The 21,852-nt window shown below is 36.4% G+C and overlaps 2 protein-coding genes across 3 annotated transcripts; both read left to right on the top strand.

Annotated features, from left to right (window-relative positions):
• The first annotated feature begins 781 nt into the window (after positions 1-781).
• LOC111046572 (activating signal cointegrator 1) lies at positions 782-21,331 on the top strand. 2 transcript variants are annotated; one of them, XM_039421700.1, is made up of 4 exons: positions 782-1,077; positions 17,884-18,008; positions 20,113-20,228; positions 21,200-21,331. In XM_039421700.1, exons 1-4 carry the CDS (start codon positions 1,004-1,006, stop codon positions 21,311-21,313), a joined length of 429 nt encoding a protein of 142 aa, XP_039277634.1. In that variant the 5' UTR covers positions 782-1,003; the 3' UTR covers positions 21,314-21,331. The 2 variants fall into 2 exon arrangements, with proteins under 2 accessions (XP_039277634.1, XP_039277633.1); XM_039421699.1 differs by lacking the exon at positions 782-1,077 and adding an exon at positions 5,168-5,462.
• LOC111046573 lies at positions 7,551-15,474 on the top strand. Its single transcript, XM_039421697.1, has 3 exons — positions 7,551-7,658; positions 11,362-11,564; positions 13,282-15,474. Exons 2-3 carry the CDS (start codon positions 11,384-11,386, stop codon positions 13,944-13,946), a joined length of 846 nt encoding a protein of 281 aa, XP_039277631.1. The 5' UTR covers positions 7,551-7,658; positions 11,362-11,383; the 3' UTR covers positions 13,947-15,474.
• Positions 21,332-21,852: the final 521 nt, after the last annotated feature.

Raw genomic sequence — 21,852 nt, 5'->3', positions numbered from 1 at the left:
CCTTGCCGTTATTAAAATTGATCAACTGACGCTAGTGTTCACGCGCATCTCAAGTCTGCTATTCAAAGATCTGAGCCAGCTGGTGACATGACAATAACGCTGGAGACACACGAGGTCTGCTATCTCTTCATAGTGAATGAACACACACACACACACACACAAAACCAAAAAAATTTTACCTTTGAACCACCTCCACCCTATTGGTATAATGGGTAGGGGTTGGGACTTTTGTTATGTTTACCTCCTTACTACCCTAAACAGAACTGCGGGGTCAAAAATTGTCTTTTTAACGTTTCCCTTTATAACCCTTCCTTGACTGGACTATTTGTCAAATGATAGTGGAGGATAGCAATTCAAATGTTAATCAAAATATTACTATTATAATCTGGGGCCTGTTCATAAAAGTTACAAGTCCTGTAATACAGGAGAATCGCCATTCCAATCACATGCTCAATATAGCCGATAAATCAGCTGTTCCTGTATTGCAGGACTTCTAAATTTTTATGAAACAGGCAAAGAAAAATTTTAACCCACTATAATTACCATTACCATTATCTACTATAACCATTTTTTTAACCTACTATAACGTGCAAGGCAGGCAGCCTCTCCCGAGGCACCTTTGAGACAAAATACCAACAGAACTGTGGCTCACCAACATGCCTCGGTTGACAGCGTATTGACGGGCAAACGCCCATAGTCGCATGCCTCAATTAAAACGCCTGTGAATACTCTGCTTAATGTCAGAAGAAGAAGAAGCAGAAGTACAAAATACAAATCACGCCGACTCGCCAAGTGACAACTTGTTTGTGAGGTTATGCTATGTTTTTTGCATTATTGATAAATTAGATAATAATAGTTATATTTATACCTAATATAATAGAAATGTATTTTAAAATATTTTTTTAAAAAGTGATATCGTTCTAAAGTACAGTCTATTGTGGAGGTTATAAATTATATTATTTTGGATTTGAACTTTTAAGTTTTAGGCTTCTTCAATATTGCCATGTCGTTATCTCAGTGGATGAATGAAAGTTTATCTACTCTTTTGGACTTCCCAGTACCAGAGGACATGATACAGTAAGTGGAATTTGTTGTAACTCTGAGCCTCTTCTTTTTAAATTTATATGTTTGCTATTTGCTCGTTTATATGGTTTTGAATTAGTACCGTGGGTAGATTAGTTAGCACGGTTAGTAGGTAGGCTTAAGTAATCTACCTACGGTCATTCAAACTTTGTGTAACTTACTGAACTTTACACGCCAATGCCGATTTTACAGAATTGTTCTGTTTTGATTCTGGAGATTTTCCCAAGAAACTGTAGGCATCAAAGATGATTTGAAAATTTCAGGCCAATTTCAATAATTTAAATATTTTGAAAGCTCATGGAGTCAGTCATTTATGTTCCTCCCTCAAAGTATATTGTAAGTAATGCCATCTTCAAACCACACCAGTAAAGGTTGCATTAGGGGTGATAAACTACAGGAGCAGTGCGTTATCTAGTGGAGTCAGTACTTGGAGCAATGGAAAACAGGTATTCAGTCTTCTTTGCTTTATACAATCTGATCAAAGACTGTGTCGCAAGAAAAACTGCTGAATAATATTAAGGGTTATGTAGAGTTTCCCTGAGGGCCATGAAGGATTGCCTCTCCAATAGAAGACAGGTGACATCAGTAAATGGCCCAGAATAAAAATCAAAAGAGGTAATCTATGGTGTGCTAAAAGGGTCAATTCTTGGTCCTTTGCTATTCCTTATATCAACTTATATCATCAACGACTTCAGGACTTCAGTGTGCTTAGAAGGATCTTATTGTTTGCTGATGACCCCAAACTGCTGTTGCCCAGTCAAATCTACTTTTGAAGGGGGCTAGCCAGTGGCTCAAATCAAATAAACTGTGTTTGAATACTAGACTTCAAATACCATGACGATTCAGACTTGGTGAAATGGCAAAAATGACGAAAACACAGAATTGGTGTGGACTTGACACAGAAGTGGTCAAGCTGTTGGGTTATGTGATAGACCCAACTCTATCATGGGAGCAAAATATTGGCATGCAATGTATTTTGACCATCCAGGGTAACATTTTTGTTGCGGAAACTGAAGCAATGTGTGTCTAACTACTGGTTTCAGCTTACCGCGGGTTGTTCTATAATCATATAAATTATGGATTAATAGTTTGGGTACCTTCTGCAGAAGGAAGTTCTCCGTGTCATCACTTCACTGCCTGGAACACTGCTGGCCAGTTTTCAAACATTTGAGAATACTGAAAGTCTATTACATAGCAGTCAGTCAGTCTACAGACAATCTACATGTAGGCCAACAGCTTTCTGCTGCTCTTACGGAATGAGATCCACACTTTCCGGGAGAGGGGCCAGCTGCACCATCACAATACCAGGAGACGAGAAAACATCGTCCTGCCTTACTCCAGACTGTCGAAAGCAAATAAATGCCTTAAGAAGTTAAAGTTTCTCAACAGATGCCGCTTTAAGTTTGTAAGTTGGAGTAAAGGAAAATTTTGTAGGCTGTAACTTGAGAAACTTATCAACTACTCCCTCTACTTGCTAAATGAGGATGATATCAGTGGTCCTGTGTGAGCCAATTTCATACTTTGGTGTGTCAGTTCAGCTACAGAGCGACTTGGAACAAACTAAGTTATCTGAAGCCATATCAAGTTATTTGTGAAGTTTTTAAACTTTGACGGAGTCTGTGTGGCGACTGCCGATTATGGTCGAAATTCTTATTCTTAATTCATTTATACAATGAAGTACATTATCAAAATGATAGGGAGAGGAAAAAATAAGATAACCTTGTGCTATTCCTCTTCCAATATCCTACAAGCAGGATATTCCTATTTGCTGACGATACAGTGGTTATTTCTACAGGTAGGGAATGGGAAGAAGTTTATGAAAATGCCACTAAAGATCTCTCCAAAATAAAAAACTGGTTTGACCATAACAACCTCACGGTGAATCTTGGCAAAACCAAGTACTTGCCAGTTGTTACAAGAAACCAACCAGACCCAGGGCTGAGACAGGTGAAAATGCACTAATGTGGGGATGTTGGATCCTTATCATGTGCTTGCGGGGTAATTGACAGAGTGGATCAATATAAATATCTGGGGGTCATTTTTGACCATCAGCTGAGTTGGGCACCACATATGCAGTGTGTCAAGCAAAGGCTACGACGGATGCTGTATGGTCTATCTCAGTTGAGCCAAGTACTTGATACCAGATTGAGTAAAAGAGTATACCATGCTTATGCACAGTCAGTGTTACAGTATGGTATCATTGTCTGGGGAGGGGTGTCATCTGCTAGCCTGGAGCCTCTCTCGGTTACCCATTATAAAAAATTCTTAAAAAAGAACCCAGATATCCCACGTCGCTGTTGTTCTCGGACTTCCCTGTGCTCAATTTAAGACAACTGTATATTAAAACACTTCTCACATATATCAGGAAACACAAAATAGAACTACTCAGCAATATTCAACATATCTATCAAACTCGCCACAAAAATAACCATGGATATTCAACACCTCAATTATATCATGGAATAGAACTTAGGTCTCCTCACTATCTAGCACAAATCGTCTATAGAAATTTGCCCAATGACATCAGGGAGGCTGAGAGCTGCAGCGATGTGGTGTATAAAAGGAAGCTGTTTAAATGGTTGATTGGCATAGGTTGGGCTGGAGCCGAGGGCTTACTTCATTCCTATGCTTCTTTAATCTCTACAATTTAATAAATAAATTGTCACAGTCTTGAGTCCTCTTGCTCTTTTTTTTTAGCTCTTTCTTTCCATTTAGGCACTCTTCACAAATGGTTACAAAAACAGTGGTAGGGAAGTGCAATAGTCTGTAGATTGCACTCTATCATACTAGCATATATGTTAGGTTAACTTAGTATTATGAATGTATATTATTTTGCTTATAACTATTTCAAACTTAATTTACTTTTTGTTATATTCTTGCTCATAGGACTCTCCCCCAATCACAGATGTATAGTCTTCTTGGGGATTCCACTTTTCAATAAGGTTACAATTTTAAATAAAATAGTAAAGTAATTTATCTTATATTTATTGTTTTATTGTAACTTAACTATATTTACAAATTTGTAATTTCATGTGGAAAATAAAATAAATTGAAATTGAAATTGAAATTAGGATAAGGTTAGGCATAGTCCGAAATAGGCCAAGTCTTATAGTTCTTCACTTCACAAAATTGTCAGTCCTTAAATATGCTGAATTACTGAATCATTGTTGACTTTAGTCTAAACTTGAGCATATTAGAATGAGAGTATTAGTGAAAGATCTGCGCTGATAAAGTGACTTTCAGCCATATAATACAGTAAGGTATTATCAATTCATGGATGATTACTGGCGTAATTTCTAGCCCTGGAGCTTTTTACAGAGTGTCCAAAACCACGGATTTTCGGCTCCTTTTCCAGTTCTTTGAGATTTTCGCCAAATCGAGCTATCGTACACATGAAATCACTTCCGCCTTTTTTTAGATAATTCGATTTTGAATAAAATGAAATAATTTGGAGCTTTCTATCTTCATTAAGTGCTGAGTTTCATATTTTTTGTGTTATATGCGAGAAACCAAAAAATAGTACCTTTGAACCACCCTCACCATATTAGTATAATGGGTAGGGGTGGGGACTTTTGTTATGTTTACCTCCTTACTAACCTAAACAGAACTGCAGGGTCAAAAATTGTCTTCCAAACTCTTCCCTTTACAACCCTTCCTTGACTGGACTATTTTTCAAATGATCATGAAGGAAAGCAATTCAAATGTTAATCAAAATATTGCTATTATAATCTGGGGCCTGTTTCATAAAAGTTACAAGTCCTGTAATACAGGAGAATCGTCATTCCAATCACATGCTCAATATAGCTGATAAATCAGCTGTTCCTGTCTTCCTGTATTACAAGACTTCTAAATTTTTATGAAACAGGCCCCTGGACCTACTATAACGTGCAAGGCAGCCTCTCCCGAGCTCCCGAGGCATCTTTGAGACAAAATACCAACAGAACTGTGGCTCATCAACATGCCTCGGTAGAGGGCAAACGCCCATAGCCGCATGCCTCAATTTAAACGCCTGTGAATACTCCGCTTAATGTCAGAAGAAGAAGAAGCAGAAGTACAAAATACAAATCACGCGGTCACGCCGACTCGCCAAGTGACAACTTGTTTGTGAGGTTATGCTATGTTTTTTGCAATATTGTTAAATTAGATAATAATAGTTATATTTATACCTAATATAATGGACATGTATTTCAAAATATTTTTTTAAAAAGTGATATCGTTCTAAAGTACAGTATTTTGTGGAGGTTATAAATTATATTATTTTGCATTTGAACTTTCAAGTTTTAGTTTTAGGCTTCTTCAATTGCCATGTCGTTATCTCAGTGGATGAATGAAAGTTTATCCACCCTTTTGGACTTCCCAGTACCAGAGGACATGATACAGTAAGTGGAATTTGTTGTAACTCTGAGCATCTTCTTTTTAAATTTATATGTTTGCTATTTGCTCGTTTATATGGTTTTGAATTAGTACCGTGGGTAGATTAGATAGCAAGGTTAGAAGCTTAAGTAATCTACCTACGATCAGTCAAAATTTGTGTAACTTACTTAACTTTACACGCTAATGTCGATTCTACAGAATTGTTCTGTTTTGATTCTGGAGATTTCCCCAAGAAACTGTTGGCATCAAAGATGATTGCACTTTTCAAAAAGGATATCCTGATAAAGCAAATTTCAGGTCAATTTCAATAATTTAAATATTTTGAAAGCTCATGGAGTCAGTCATTTATGTTCATCTCTCAAAGTATTTTGTGAGTAATGCCATCTTCAATCCCCAACAGTAAAGGTTACATTAGGGGTGATCAACTACAGGAGCAGTGCGTTATCTAGTGGAGTCAGTACTTGGAGCAATGGAAAACAGGTATTCAGTCTTCGTTGCTTTATACGATCTGACCAAAGACTGTTTCTCGCATGAAAAACTGCTGGATAATATTATGGGTTATGTAGAGTTTCCCTGAGGGCCATGAAGGATTGCCTCTCCAATAGAAGGCAGGTGACATCAGTAAATGGGCCAGAATAAAAATCAAAAGAGGTAATCTATGGTGTGCCACAAGGATCAATTCTTGGTCCTTTGCTATTCCTTATATCAACTTATATCATCAACGACTTCAGGACTTCAGTGTCACTTATGTGGCATATTATTATATTACCACATTATTATATTATAATATAATATTAAATTATTGTGGCATTGTTATATTATTCCCACAATTATGTATTATTATTTTTGAAGGGACGGATTCAATGATCCAAAGGTTCAGAGAACCCCACACGAAGAGTGGAGAACCGAAGCTTATTGTGTTCCCAAGTGGTATGTTAGTTGGCAAACCAATACCTGTGTCCTTTACATGAACCAGGAGTTTTTCCCCATTCATCACCTTGTTGCTTGTTGCAATCCAGTGTGATATGCTTGGCAGTCTCTTCAGTAGGTAGTCATCGAGTTCCACTCCTGGCCTTCTTTGAATGTCCTTCCGCTGAGGAAGGGGTGGCCAAGTTGCCTCTAGGGCGCCTGGCCACATTTGACTCAGGCTCTTGACCAACATTTGGACTGGAGTTTCACCCATCTCTGGTCTCTTGGGTTTTTCTTTTTGTCCCTTCGAAACTGCGCTGATGGGGCCAGATCCCGTGGGTTTGAAGGCAAAGAAACTTCTGGAGTTGCCTTGGGGTCCCTTTTAGTCGCCTCCTACGACAAGCAGGGATACTGTGGGTGAATTCTGGGGTTTTCAACACATTCTTGAGTACGATGTTCGATTCAAAGCTTCCCCAACCCATAGGGGGCCACAATTATGTAGGAATCCAGCTGTATTAGCCGCTCCCGTGGAGGAGGCCGTTTTCACACTCACTGAAGGGACAAGCCATATTAGGCATTTTTGTACTGGCGGCGGACGAGTCGGCAGAGGAGGAAGCTCTCCGATTAGCTCATTATTAGCTGTTTGGATTGGCTAGCGGGAATCAGCTTATAATCAGCCAATCGGAGAGCTTCCTGCACTGCCGACTCGTATGCTGCTAGTGAAATAACGCCTCATGTGACTTGGCCCTAACCGATTCCTCAACGCCACCGCATGGCAGTGACAGGAAGCATAAGATCTGCGACATTTCAAATTTTCTAGTGTATGAACATTACCTAACTGGATATGTCCAATAGGTTTTTAAGGTAAAAGGTTAGCTTTTGGCTTATAAATGGCAATATGTTAATATTATTTGATAATTCTAGATAATATACACAAATAACAAAATTTTAGAATATTCGCACATTTGAGATATCGCACATATGAATGATAATCGACGTAGGTATTGAGTATCAGCCAATCTTGAAAAACAGCTTCCTGTTGTGTGATTGTGTCGTGACGAGGAATCGGAGAAGCCGCTTCTGACGATTGACGTTGTGGCTAGAGGTGCATCAGTGGGAAAAAGGGAAATTTTGTGTCTGGAATAGGGAAGAAGTGAAATCACTGCTTCTCGTGCTTATGCACGCCTGCCTGCACACGCGTTGTATCTTTGTTGTTTTTGTTTTTATGTCATGTCAGTGTCATGATTCAGTATCAGTCTGTCAAAGACAATTTGGTTAGGAAATAGTAACAAGTTTATGAAAATGCCACTAAAGATCTCTCCAAAATAAAAAACTGGTTTGACCATAACAACCTCACGGTGAATCTTGGCAAAACCAAGTACTTGCCAGTTGTTACAAGAAACCAACCAGACCCAGGGCTGAGACAGGTGAAAATGCACTAATGTGGGGATGTTGGATCCTTATCATGTGCTTGCGGGGTAATTGACAGAGTGGATCAATATAAATATCTGGGGGTCATTTTTGACCATCAGCTGAGTTGGGCACCACATATGCAGTGTGTCAAGCAAAGGCTACGACGGATGCTGTATGGTCTATCTCAGTTGAGCCAAGTACTTGATACCAGATTGAGTAAAAGAGTATACCATGCTTATGCACAGTCAGTGTTACAGTATGGTATCATTGTCTGGGGAGGGGTGTCATCTGCTAGCCTGGAGCCTCTCTCGGTTACCCATTATAAAAAAATTCTTAAAAAAGAACCCAGATATCCCACGTCGCTGTTGTTCTCGGACTTCCCTGTGCTCAATTTAAGACAACTGTATATTAAAACACTTCTCACATATATCAGGAAACACAAAATAGAACTACTCAGCAATATTCAACATATCTATCAAACTCGCCACAAAAATAACCATGGATATTCAACACCTCAATTATATCATGGAATAGAACTTAGGTCTCCTCACTATCTAGCACAAATCGTCTATAGAAATTTGCCCAATGACATCAGGGAGGCTGAGAGCTGCAGCGATGTGGTGTATAAAAGGAAGCTGTTTAAATGGTTGATTGGCATAGGTTGGGCTGGAGCCGAGGGCTTACTTCATTCCTATGCTTCTTTAATCTCTACAATTTAATAAATAAATTGTCACAGTCTTGAGTCCTCTTGCTCTTTTTTTTTAGCTCTTTCTTTCCATTTAGGCACTCTTCACAAATGGTTACAAAAACAGTGGTAGGGAAGTGCAATAGTCTGTAGATTGCACTCTATCATACTAGCATATATGTTAGGTTAACTTAGTATTATGAATGTATATTATTTTGCTTATAACTATTTCAAACTTAATTTACTTTTTGTTATATTCTTGCTCATAGGGACTCTCCCCCAATCACAGATGTATAGTCTTCTTGGGGGATTCCACTTTTCAATAAGGTTACAATTTTAAATAAAATAGTAAAGTAATTTATCTTTATATTTATTGTTTTATTGTAACTTAACTATATTTACAAATTTGTAATTTCATGTGGAAAATAAAATAAATTGAAATTGAAATTGAAATTAGGATAAGGTTAGGCATAGTCCGAAATAGGCCAAGTCTTATAGTTCTTCACTTCACAAAATTGTCAGTCCTTAAATATGCTGAATTACTGAATCATTGTTGACTTTAGTCTAAACTTGAGCATATTAGAATGAGAGTATTAGTGAAAGATCTGCGCTGATAAAGTGACTTTCAGCCATATAATACAGTAAGGTATTATCAATTCATGGATGATTACTGGCGTAATTTCTAGCCCTGGAGCTTTTTACAGAGTGTCCAAAACCACGGATTTTCGGCTCCTTTTCCAGTTCTTTGAGATTTTCGCCAAATCGAGCTATCGTACACATGAAATCACTTCCGCCTTTTTTTAGATAATTCGATTTTGAATAAAATGAAATAATTTGGAGCTTTCTATCTTCATTAAGTGCTGAGTTTCAATTTTTTTTAAATTTGTCAAATTTTTGGAAAATCCGAAATTAGGAGGGAATTACGATTTCAATCAACTAGGCTATAGCTTGCGAATTCGGCAGATGAACGTTGTTTTTTCTTTATATATTCTATTATTATTTGACAGAGAGCGAGTCAAGTTGGACAAGCAATAATGAGTTATGACGTCGTTCACGTTCAAATACTATCTGTGTATGAGAGGAAAGCTGGATTCTCACACTTCACAGTGAGGACATGCATTATTCCCATAAGCTCTTATATGACTATCCATACTCATTCGGCCATGCTGAGTGGGAACAGTCTAATCAGAACTCGTGGAAATTTTATTTTCAATGAGTCTGTCACTTTCACTGTCACTTATGTGGCATATTATTATATTATAATATAATATTAAATTATTGTGGCATTGTTATATTATTCCCACAATTATGTATTATTATTTTTGAAGGGACGGATTCAAGGATCCAAAGGTTCAGAGAACCCCACACGTCAACCGAAACTTATTGTGTTCCCAAGTGGTATGTTAGTTGTCAAACCAAAACCTATGTCCTTTACAAGAACCAGGAGTTTTTCCCCATTCATCACCTGGTTGCTTGTCGCATTCCAGTGTGATATGCTTGGCAGTCTCTTCAGTAGGTAGTCATCGTGACCTACGTGAGTTCCACTCCTGGCCTTCTTTGAAGGTCCTTCCGCTGAGGAAGTGGTAGCCAAGTTGCCTCTAGGGCGCCTGGCCACACTTGACTCAGCCTCTTGACCAACATTTGTGACTGGAGTTTCATCTCTGGTCTCTTGGTTTTTCCTTTTTGCCCCTCCGAAACTTCGGGGGGTCAAAAGTCTCACCTCTCCCGAGAAGTTTTGCCGGAATGGCCGCCCTTCTTTAGCAGTGGTGAGGCTTGGTCTCTTGACCCACAAACTCGTGACCTACGTAAGTTCCACTCCTGGCTTTTCGCTTAGAGAGGGGACGCCAAACTCTCTCTAGGGCGCCCGGCCACCCTCGACTCACTCTTGACCCACATTTGTGCCTGGAGTTTCGCCCATCTCTGGTCTCTTGGGTTTTTCTTTTTGCCTCTCCGAAACTCTGCAGGGTCAAAAGCCTCACCCTCCCCCAAAGAATTTTTGCCTGAATGGCCGCCCTTCTTTGAGCAGTGGTGAGGCTTGGTCTCTTGACCCACAAACTCGTGAGTACGATGTTCGATTCAAAGCTTCCCCAACCCATAGGGGCCACAATTATGTAGGAATCCAGCTGTATTAGCCGCTCCCGTGGAGGAGGCCGTTTTCACACTCACTGAAGGGACAAGCCATATTAGGCATTTTTGTACTGGCGGCGGACGAGTCGGCAGAGGAGGAAGCTCTCCGATTAGCTCATTATTAGCTGTTTGGATTGGCTAGCGGGAATCAGCTTATAATCAGCCAATCGGAGAGCTTCCTGCACTGCCGACTCGTATGCTGCTAGTGAAATAACGCCTCATGTGACTTGGCCCTAACCGATTCCTCAACGCCACCGCATGGCAGTGACAGGAAGCATAAGATCTGCGACATTTCAAATTTTCTAGTGTATGAACATTACCTAACTGGATATGTCCAATAGGTTTTTAAGGTAAAAGGTTAGCTTTTGGCTTATAAATGGCAATATGTTAATATTATTTGATAATTCTAGATAATATACACAAATAACAAAATTTTAGAATATTCGCACATTTGAGATATCGCACATATGAATGATAATCGACGTAGGTATTGAGTATCAGCCAATCTTGAAAAACAGCTTCCTGTTGTGTGATTGTGTCGTGACGAGGAATCGGAGAAGCCGCTTCTGACGATTGACGTTGTGGCTAGAGGTGCATCAGTGGGGAAAAAGGGAAATTTTGTGTCTGGAATAGGGAAGAAGTGAAATCACTGCTTCTCGTGCTTATGCACGCCTGCCTGCACACGCGTTGTATCTTTGTTGTTTTTGTTTTTATGTCATGTCAGTGTCAGTGATTCAGTATCAGTCTGTCAAAGACAATTTGGTTAGGAAATAGTAACAAATAGTTCATGGAATGGACATAAACGTGGAAACCGAATTACTTATAAAAGCTGTAGAAAAACAACCAGCTATATGGAATCCTTCTTGTGACATGTACCATGATCGACTTGCGAAGAGAGCTTCTTGGGAACTTATTTATGAGGAGCTCTTTGAGGGTTATAAGAAGAGGCCACAGAGAGAGAGAATTGAAATAGGTAAGTGCATGTTATCAGCTATTATGTTTCAGTTATCACTAAAATCTATGACAATTAATTGTAGATTGTTATTACTGTAGGTACTACAAGTTGCTACAATAGATGACACCACTATATAAACACAAAAAGGCTAGACTCTACTTTGAGCCTACACCAGTGAACCTATATCAATATTTAATATATATTGATAGTATCGAGTTTCAGTGTATGTTTTATCAGTTAAAGTTATTCTATTACTTACTAGGTAACTAGTTACCTATTTGTTATTTGGGAAAGTTTCATTCTGACAGTAGTTGGTGTACGTATTATCGATATTGAAATATCGAATGTAGGTAGCACCATTGTACGATAACTATAATTATAATGTATTTCGAATAATACCAAAATATTGTCTTTTAAAAGCAAAAACCTAACCTACTCTTTTACTTTAAAAACATTGTCAAACAGTTGAAGTATATATAATTTCAATATTGATAATAGGGAACACCATTTACGGAACTGTACCTTTAGCATTTTAGTTTTATTTCCAATTTTACTTTTGATAGTATCTTCACTGTAATTGAAACTAGATATTTCAATATCGACAGTAGGCTACTGGTCCACTCAAATGTAGTGTCCCTCAAAATATACTATTATTTGAAGTAAAGTAGAAATATCTTGTGTAAAACCCCATACATAATATTGATTCCACTAGGACTCGTTATGTAAATAAGAATTGTTTTGCCGGACCTCGGCATGTCATTAATGTAGCACGAACACATTGTAAAACATGGGATTGAACAGGACGGTAAAGTCTTGATAGAGGTTCAGCACGATGACATTCAAAATGTTTTATCATTGCCAGCTGATTATTGGGTAGTGACATCAATCGAAACCGAAATCTTCACTGCGACCTACTCGTTCTGTTTGCACCTTCTGTCTATAGTCCACCAGTCAATATAGACATACAAAATGTAATTTTATACATTCTATACTCACTGTTCCCAACCGACATTTAAACATTTAATTGTTTAATGCCAACAATGATATTGTCAGGCTTCAATCAACATTTATGGCCCTTTGGATTTGCCTTATTCTCCACTTATTTATGAGAAAGCCAAATGCCCATTGTAAAAAACGCCTTGCATAACAAAAACTAATTGTAAACTCGCTTCTTGTTGGAAAGAAATTGTTCCAGTAAATTTAACAGTTCGGAAAATTTGCCTCCTGTTAAAATGCATCAGCATTCTTCTTTCTTTTCAGAATATACATTTAAACACCAAAACATGCCATCTATTCATGCAATCTGCCCCACACTCTTTTCTAACCGTTTTGCATATAGTTACAGTAGTTGTACTTACAAGCATTCAGTGATAATTGAAGGTGTATCATTGTACATCCACTAGTCAAGTTTATGAAAGCTGGAAAGATAGATTGTAGTTTGAAAATTAGTTAATTTTTCTAATGAGATTAAAAAATGCTATAGACTAATAATGAACATTACTATTTAAACATTTTAACATAAACTAGCGTAAATTTATGTTAGTTTAATGTTGTTTACTTTATTTTATTTGCATTTTAAAATAGTTCACATGTGTTGAACCATGTTATGCATTAATGAAATATAAAAGAATATTTAATGATTCTTATTTTGTTTTAATATTAGTAGTAGCAGCCCAATAATAATTCTATAAAAAAGTGAATATTCACTAATTATAATATCATTGTTTGTTTCCAGGAAGAAAAATAAGCAAGCGATGGAAGAATATAATAGATAACTATAGAAGATGTGAGAGAAAAGCGGAAAGGTTAGGTGAAGGTGATGCTAAACGCTACTTGTATTCACGACATCTATCTTTCCTGAGGGGGGCAACAGATTTTGCTCATGCAGAGGACGAAGAAAAAGAAGTGAAAACTACAGATGACGGTGGTAACACTGCTGCAGATGAAGCTGCTGAAGAAATACACTCATATGGTCAACAGTTTGCTGCTGGTGAGGCTACCAACTCTGATAGGATACCACCGGTAAAACGTCAAAGGATCTTCGAAATAAATCGGAATAATTACACAAACAGGCCAACACCTCCGCCACCACCTCCACCCCTACGTGTTCATGCTCCAGTAGCCTTTCAAGCTCCAATAGAAACAGATGATGATCGGTCGTTTTTTGACTCTCTAATTCCTGCTGTAAAAACGTTGTCACTTGATAGTAAACTACAGTTCAGATGTGAGGTGATGCGATTGGTCAGTCATTTCCGAACACTTGAAAGTAAACAGAACAATTCCAAAACCCTACTTCAACACCTAACGACACCTTCCTCTGAAAGCCACCTTACAAGGTCGGACACATTGCTAAAACAATGTGATTTCTCAGATAGTTTGATCGGCGAAGGAACTGTTTGACGGCTGTTAAAACTGTGAAAATGGACTGGATCGATTTTGTTTTGCGCAAACTACACATGTTTGACAATCTAACCGGGGATGAAAGTATTGTGCAAACATGAGAGCAGTCTACGCCTTTCTTTTCTATTAAATATGTGCAATTAGGTGAGATATAGACTCACCACTGCACCTGCGTTACAAGATCTCTAGAAATTTGTGACACTTTGATAACCGTGCAAGTGTTGTCAAATTCATGAATGCGTAGAGTACAAGTCTTCTTTACTTTTAAATTACGCAACTTATAGATCATGATCTCGGAAAATCTAGGAATTTAAGTGAATTCACCTCACTTATTTTTGTACAGAAAACAGTTTTGTGCTAATAAGCCTGCTGTTTCTAAATTTTTATTGCTTTTTTATGTAAATGAATAAATTCAAAAAACATAAATTAGGTTGCCTAGTTATCCTGGAATCAATATGATTCCCTTTAAGTTACCAAAAAGAACCATGATTGTATAATTACTGTTATCATTGTTACAACTCAATGTGTCACCACAGAGCAATTTGATTCATGTAATACATTAAAAAATAATATTTCTTCAATCTTTCAAAACATAAATTAATTCATATCTCACTTTTCTTAGTTTTTTCTACAATATCAGTATTGTAGAGACTAGAAATGAAATTCTATAATAAAAGTTCATTCCAACTATGTTTTATTAATAATTATTAATATATTTTACTTCCTTCAGGACAGGTCACCAAGTATACTGTAATATTTTTTCTAATTTTCATCTTCAAAATAGGAAATTTATTGAAATTATACAGTATTATTAATCTAAATACATATATTTATATTACCTATAAAAGAAATTGATGCTTTATATAGTTTCAATATGGGCTGACGTTGCTCGAACAGGCGTTGGTACAAGTCAAGTTTGCGCAAATTGTTTGTCCGTAGATTGGGCGTTAACAACAATTTAGTACAGTAGGGGTATTACTGTGTAATGACCTTATTGATGTTTTAACTTTTTTCTAGTGTTTTCAATGTCATGTTGTTGTTTAAACTCTCATAATAAAAGACTTATTATAATACAGCTTTATTTTTCCTAGACATCTTACAACCCAACGATTATAAAACGCTTATTGCTCTACTTCTTCAAGTATAATTTGAATATTTTAAATTCCTAATTTTTAAATATATATAGAACAACTCTCTGAGGGATAACTACTATCAGTTGTCAGTAATTGAAGAAAGTGACTTAAAAACATAAATATTATGGAATATGAAAGAAAAAGTGCAAATTTTTTTACAATAAAGAACATATTAATATAATAACTTATGACATATGCGTTATATATGTTTATATAATATAGCATCTAATTTTTGTTGTTTATATGCAATGCATTCTGTGACACGAGTAATGATAGAATTAGTCATGTCGACTTTTTTGTGTGATATGTTTTACATCTGGAAATTTACAACTGACGAGTATACCTCATGAAGCTCTTATGTATTTATCTAGAAAATAAAATTTAGATTGTTGAAACACTCGTTGATTTTATAATCTATCGAAGAGAGTGAGTTATTGTTGAATAAAGTATATTTCTCATTTAATATTAGTTTTGAAGAATATATCATCGTATTTATCTTACCGGAGAGCAACAGATGTTAGCCTATTGGTAGTCTGAATCTGGACTCTACTATTAATGCTATTATGAAGTTGAGCGTTCAGTTCGTCAAATGATGCCCCACTCATTTAAACAAAAATTTCACGTAGATCTTTGAAAAGATTTACAAATGCCCACACATTGTTCTTTAATCTTTGTAATACAAGAACTCATGGACACTATGAGAAACGTTTCCTATGGTCATCTATTCTTCTTTAATACAGGATATGAAGCCATGCTTTACAGTTAGGCTCAACTCACACTTACGCCACTCAGGTCGAGGAGAGACTCGACTCTAGTCGAGACCAAGTGTTTCCAAATGGTGACACTCAGACCATCGATTCTAGTCTCCGCGACTGTCACCATTTGAAAACTCATGCTCTCGACTAGAGTCGAGTCTCTTCTCGACCTGAGTCGCGTAAGTGTGAGTTGAGCCTTAGTCGCTTTGAATATGTCAGGCTTTGCACTGGAGTGAAATTAGCCAAGGTCATCGCTCAATCGCTCAAGCTATAAAACAGGGACGCAAATGTGCACCGAGCCTAAGAGGGTCTTGGTCACAGCCACAAAATATGGTGAATTGTCATTTTTTTGTCGATGACATTATATACTCACAATACAAATTGACATATTTACAGAGGCAAAATATTCTCAAATTTTTTAAAATATTTTCGCCACATAGACGAATCTGTGTGTGTGGGGGTACTCTTTAAAATCCCAGGAGTAGGACATAAATCTTCACAAATAGTGGACTGTTTGGTTTAGTCGATTCATTTCACTTGGTGATTCAGTAATGAGAGAGGGACTCCATCCCCTCCCCATCAGGTGCATCCTCGATCAGCTTCTGTTCCTGTAAATGAGTAGCAATAAAACCTATTAATCTCTACTCTCATCGCCACCAGCTAAACCGAATATATGCAATTAATATCTTATTATTAATTATTAAATAATATCTTATTATTTTTTAGTTGTTTTATTAGGAGTAGAACACCCCAATCGGGCTTATGCCTAGGTTTGTCCACTTTTATTACACTTTTTTATATCTTTCTTTGTTATTTTGTATTATGTTTGTTTGTGAAATGAATGAATTGATTGATTGATTGAATATTATTGAATTCCTCAAATTATGAATAAATCTCCCGGCCAGATAGCCGAGTTGACTAAGGCGTTGCAGCCTTCAGTCAGCTAGTGCAACCTGGTCGCGGGTTCGAATCCCTCATAATTCACCCTCGCACTTCTCATTACCCACGCACACGCATAAAGCTCATGTAGGCATCATCCGCAATAAAAAAAGAGTTATCAAGCATGCGCAGTTGGCTTACTTCTACCTCTGCCCGCCCCAACACCGAAAAATAAGAATCTTCTCATCAGTCCAATACTGTAGGCCTATGTCACCACCTAATGCCTATTATTTATATACAGAGTGAATCATATGTATGGAAACACTTTAATAAGATGGAGACTATTGTAGATTATAATACTCTAACTTCCAGGATACGCTATTGGTCGAATACTCTACCTTTTGACGTACAAACAACTGACTTCAACCCCTCATAAGGGGTTGTAACTCGAATATTTTAAACGTAAACACCCATCGTGTGGTACATCATTTTAAAGGCCTTTTTAAAACAAGAAAGATAGCATTAATGAAAATGTTCTATGATAGGCTACTTGTATCCAAAATGGAGCCTGATTGAAGTTTTAGTTTTTAAAGTAATGATGGGTTGTAACTCAAATATTTTAAATGTAAACACCAATTGTGTGGTAAATCATTAAATTCAGTTGTACGTCAAAAGGTAGATTATTTGACCAAATAACTTATCCTGAGAGTTACAGTATTATATCTACAACAGTCTCCATCTTATTGAAGGGTACCCATTCATATGACTGACTCTGTATATAGCATATGGCATTTTCTTTCTTGTAATTTCGCACTGTTAACATACACGTCCAAATTTAGAATGTACTGAATCGAGGGCTTGCCACAGTAAAGTCATTACTGTCACCCATGTAGGCGCGTCTGTCACATTCATACACAATGTGTTTCATTGTCTGCAATGGAGCTCCACAATCGCATCCTGGAGAGTCTATGAGTCCCATTTGTAAGTGCCTAGCACTGAACTAGGAGAACTTTATTATAAGATAAGAATATTCAAAGGTGGTATTTAAGATATACTTTATTTTTAGCTATCCTTCACTCCTTGAGGAGGACTTCCCTGTTCCCATATTTTAAATGACCATAATTATCTATGTATATAATTATACTATTAACATGTTTGTAATTATCGCAGGTATATTTTGGGAATTGAGAATAGTCGAGATCTTGAAGATTATTTGAAGACGTTATTGGACTTCAAGAATGAGAAACATAAGAAATTCTTCCATGAACTTGTTCGTCGAAAGCAAAAATCCAACAGTAAGTACCAAGATGCCTCCTCCTCTTGTAAAGATCGGGATTCAGAACGGCCTGCCGAAAGTGGATCTTTCACTTTACTGTTACTGCCGAAAATATGAAATTTACTTTTATGGGCTTTTTATGTGATAGTCTCAGTGCTTGCCGGTGTTAGTCTTAGTCTCACACGTGAGAGGCCGGCTTTCGGTCCGGTGGACAAGCTGATTTCTTCGTGTGGAGGAGCCTTTATCTTTGAATTTCATTATTTCTGAGGCCCGGCCTCCATTTTGATTCATGAAAGAATGAATGAATGAATTGATTTTTTTTTATTTTCATAAAATAATAAAACATAATACTATAGAATATAATACATACACAGGGTAATATAATACATACTCTCACAGTAACTACAAAAATTTCAAATTAATTAAATAACGCAATACATAATAGTGGGAATTATCCCCATTACTTTGATAAACCATTATTACTATTACTAAATACTATTATTATTATTATAAATAATTATAGATCTATTAATATTATACGGAAATGTGCAGCACATCAATACCCTGATAATGAAATAGTAATTGCCCACATAGACTAAAAAAGTCTGTTTGTGGGTCAATGAGTCCAGCACTTTGCCAATCCAAAATTAATTTTATTGCTCTAATTATTAAATTAATGTTTAATGTTGAATCAACTAAAACCATCCCTACACCCTCCCCCTCAAATCATCATACACACGCTCTCTCGCCCCCCCCCCCCAATCATCTCACACACACACACACACACACACACGTCAGCTGTGGAGAATCAACAAGCAGCACACAGAGAGTAAATTGAGAAACGAAATAATTGTAGAGAGAGATTCCATAATAGATCCATGAATTATTCTAGATAGAGAAATAGATATATTAAAAATATATTGTTGATAATAACTATAATAATATATAAATTTCAGAAAAGGAGAACAAAAAAAAAAAATAAAATGCAATTGAAACTACGGTTGGTAAATCGATTTCAGAACACGTTCACACTGATCCTCATCCAAAGTCGTCAACCAGTTTGATATTATTCTTTTAAATTTGGATATACCGCAGGCTCCAAGCTGACTTATTGGGAGTGGAACATTTGACATGATAACGTGACATAGATAGGAGATATTCATATCACAGGCTGACCGAATGTTTCGTGGAAGGCCATAATGGTCAAAACGGGCGCCCCTTGTAAAATAGTTGTGGTTATCTTCTGGGTTGAAATGCATTTCATTTTTGTACATGTACATGAAAACTGTTTTAATAAAAAGCTGTCAGATTCTGAAAACAGGATATATAATAAAAAACTGATTAGATGGGAATCTTCTACATAGTACACGGCCAGATTTAATTATTGCTTTTTGGGTGACTGATATTTCTTGGAGCAGAGCTCTAGAAGCACCACCCCAAAGACTAATTCCATAAGACAGAATTGACTGAACATATGCAAAATAAACAATTCTTAGTTGGCTGATATCGAGAACTCCCCTAAGTTGGCTAAACACAAAAATCATTTTTCCTAGTCTGCTATTCAAGTACCTAGCATGATTTCAAGTCAATTTGCTGTGTAAGTAAACACCTAAATATTTGTAATTGTTTACGGATTCAATTAACTCATAGTCGTTCATAGTCGAACTGGTTTTTTAATCGTTGAAATAAAACACAATTCTTCTTTATATATTTAACCAAGAGGTTTTTCAGAGGCACCAAGATTCACTCCAGCTTGAACTCTAAAAAAGTTTTCATAACTTTGGATCCCAATGTATGCCGAGTTTTATCTGTTAAATAATGTTGATCATTAAATTAATTCGGTTGATGTATCAGCCGTAAAGATAATAGATTTATTGATCTTACAAACAACTTTTATTGCATGATTGAACCCAATAATAGACTATCCTCATTGATAAATAATATCATTACTAACATTTGTTCAGATTGTTTGCTAGTATAGCCTACATTTTTTCAAATCAACCCAATTATTTTATTAATCCAATGCTCGTGTGTGGGAGAGGTGATCATGTCTGCTAAGTAATTGCCCGCTGTGGATAAGAAATCATTGTCGATTCGCTAACTGTTGTGCAATTGTTATATAGGTTCGCAAAGCGACACACAAGGAACAAAGAAGCTCGATGACATGAAAGAGTATCTTCCTACCAAGTCATCTGAGAAGAAAAAGAAATCTACGAAAAATGAAGAATCACCCAAAGAGGCAAGTAAAATTTATTGTCATTTGTCATACTAGTGTACTTTGTCTTGCCTTCAACTTCTTGAAATTGCAAACATTTTTTTAACAGATGAGTTGGTTTTTTATTGTTTGTTGATAGATCGTTTATTTGAACCCCCTGCACACAAGGACAAAAATGGATTAGTGGACGTCCCTATACTTGGCTATTAATGGCGGCCACTGTTATCCCGCCTATTGTCCTTGCGAGAAGGGGGTTTCCTCATATATGCATGCTAGAAAATAAATATTGGGCACTAAAAATATAATTTTACAAAAACTCAAACCACGAGTATATATTTTTAATGTATGTTCAACTAAACCTAATGCAATATAAAAAAGTCTCAACGTAAGTCATTAAAAGTAAGTAAGTTTCAATTAAGTAAGTCTACTCATATTCTTTATCAACCACAATAATTTGGTGACAACGGTATATGTAGTAGACAGTGTAAACATTAGTAACAATGTTACTATCTGCCACTAGTAGACGCTATTAATGTCTTTATGTGATAGCAATTTTCCAGGTTACTCTAGTAGCGGTCACTACTGGCTTACATTGTTTCTGTATGCAGAGACAATATTGTATCTTTACAATAACAAGCGGTTTTCGCAACGGCCTTATTCAGATCGTTTGAAATTTATAATTAAATTTCAATTATCTGTTTAGCACAAATTCATATAATATGGTACAAAATATTAAAAAGTATTTTTTAATAGAAGATATATTACCACTATTCATCTTCTAGGTTAAAAAATGCCTGTCTCCTAAATTATTCCTTTTGTAAATAATTTTCTGTATCCTTGAGTTCCATGAGTATCGACGATATCTTTATCGTTATTGATTGGTCCTTAGCTTTAGCTACAGACCAATAACCATTAGAATAAATGTACGAAATAAAATTTGCATATCCTTTAATTATTTCATTAACCTTTTATAATAAACCTCTTTGTCTCGACAGATTAAAGAAAATTCTGAGCCTTCAAGTGGAAGCGGAAAGAAAAAATCGAAATATGTGAACATCTATTCCCCAGAAGGCCAGAAGAAAGACACGATATTGTTGAAAGGTAATTAGACTTACTGTGAATAATAATACACATATGAATAGAACTTTTTATAATTTTTTAAAGATTGAAAAGTTTATGAAAGACAATGTCGACGAAAAGACATCAAGTCAAGGCTGCTGATGCCTGGATCATTCAATTTATGGTAGAAATTTTCGTGAATCAGCCTTATGTCGTTATCATGTTGGGTGAGAGGTATCACTCTTATTATATATAGTATTACAGATACACAACACAAATAGAACACTAGATATCGCTCTGAAAATTTATAATCAAGAAATCAATTTTTCATATTCAATTAGGATCCTTGACTTACTAAAATTAAATTCAGAACTCAATGAAGATAGAGATATTCGAATTATTTCACTTCATTCAAAATTTTATCATCTAAAAAAAGAGGCGAAAGTGATTTTTTCTGGCCGATGGCTCGATTTGGCAAGAACTTCAAAGAACAGGAAAAGGAACCAAAAATCCTTTTTTTAGACACTCCAGGACTAGAAGGTCAACTTTTTGTATTTAGGATGTCCAATACTTCAGAATTAGTGCACAG

The sequence above is a fragment of the Nilaparvata lugens genome, chromosome 2 (genome assembly GCF_014356525.2).
Source record: "Nilaparvata lugens isolate BPH chromosome 2, ASM1435652v1, whole genome shotgun sequence".
Lineage (NCBI taxonomy): Eukaryota > Metazoa > Arthropoda > Insecta > Hemiptera > Delphacidae > Nilaparvata > Nilaparvata lugens.
This window is presented reverse-complemented; position numbering and strand designations above follow the sequence as displayed.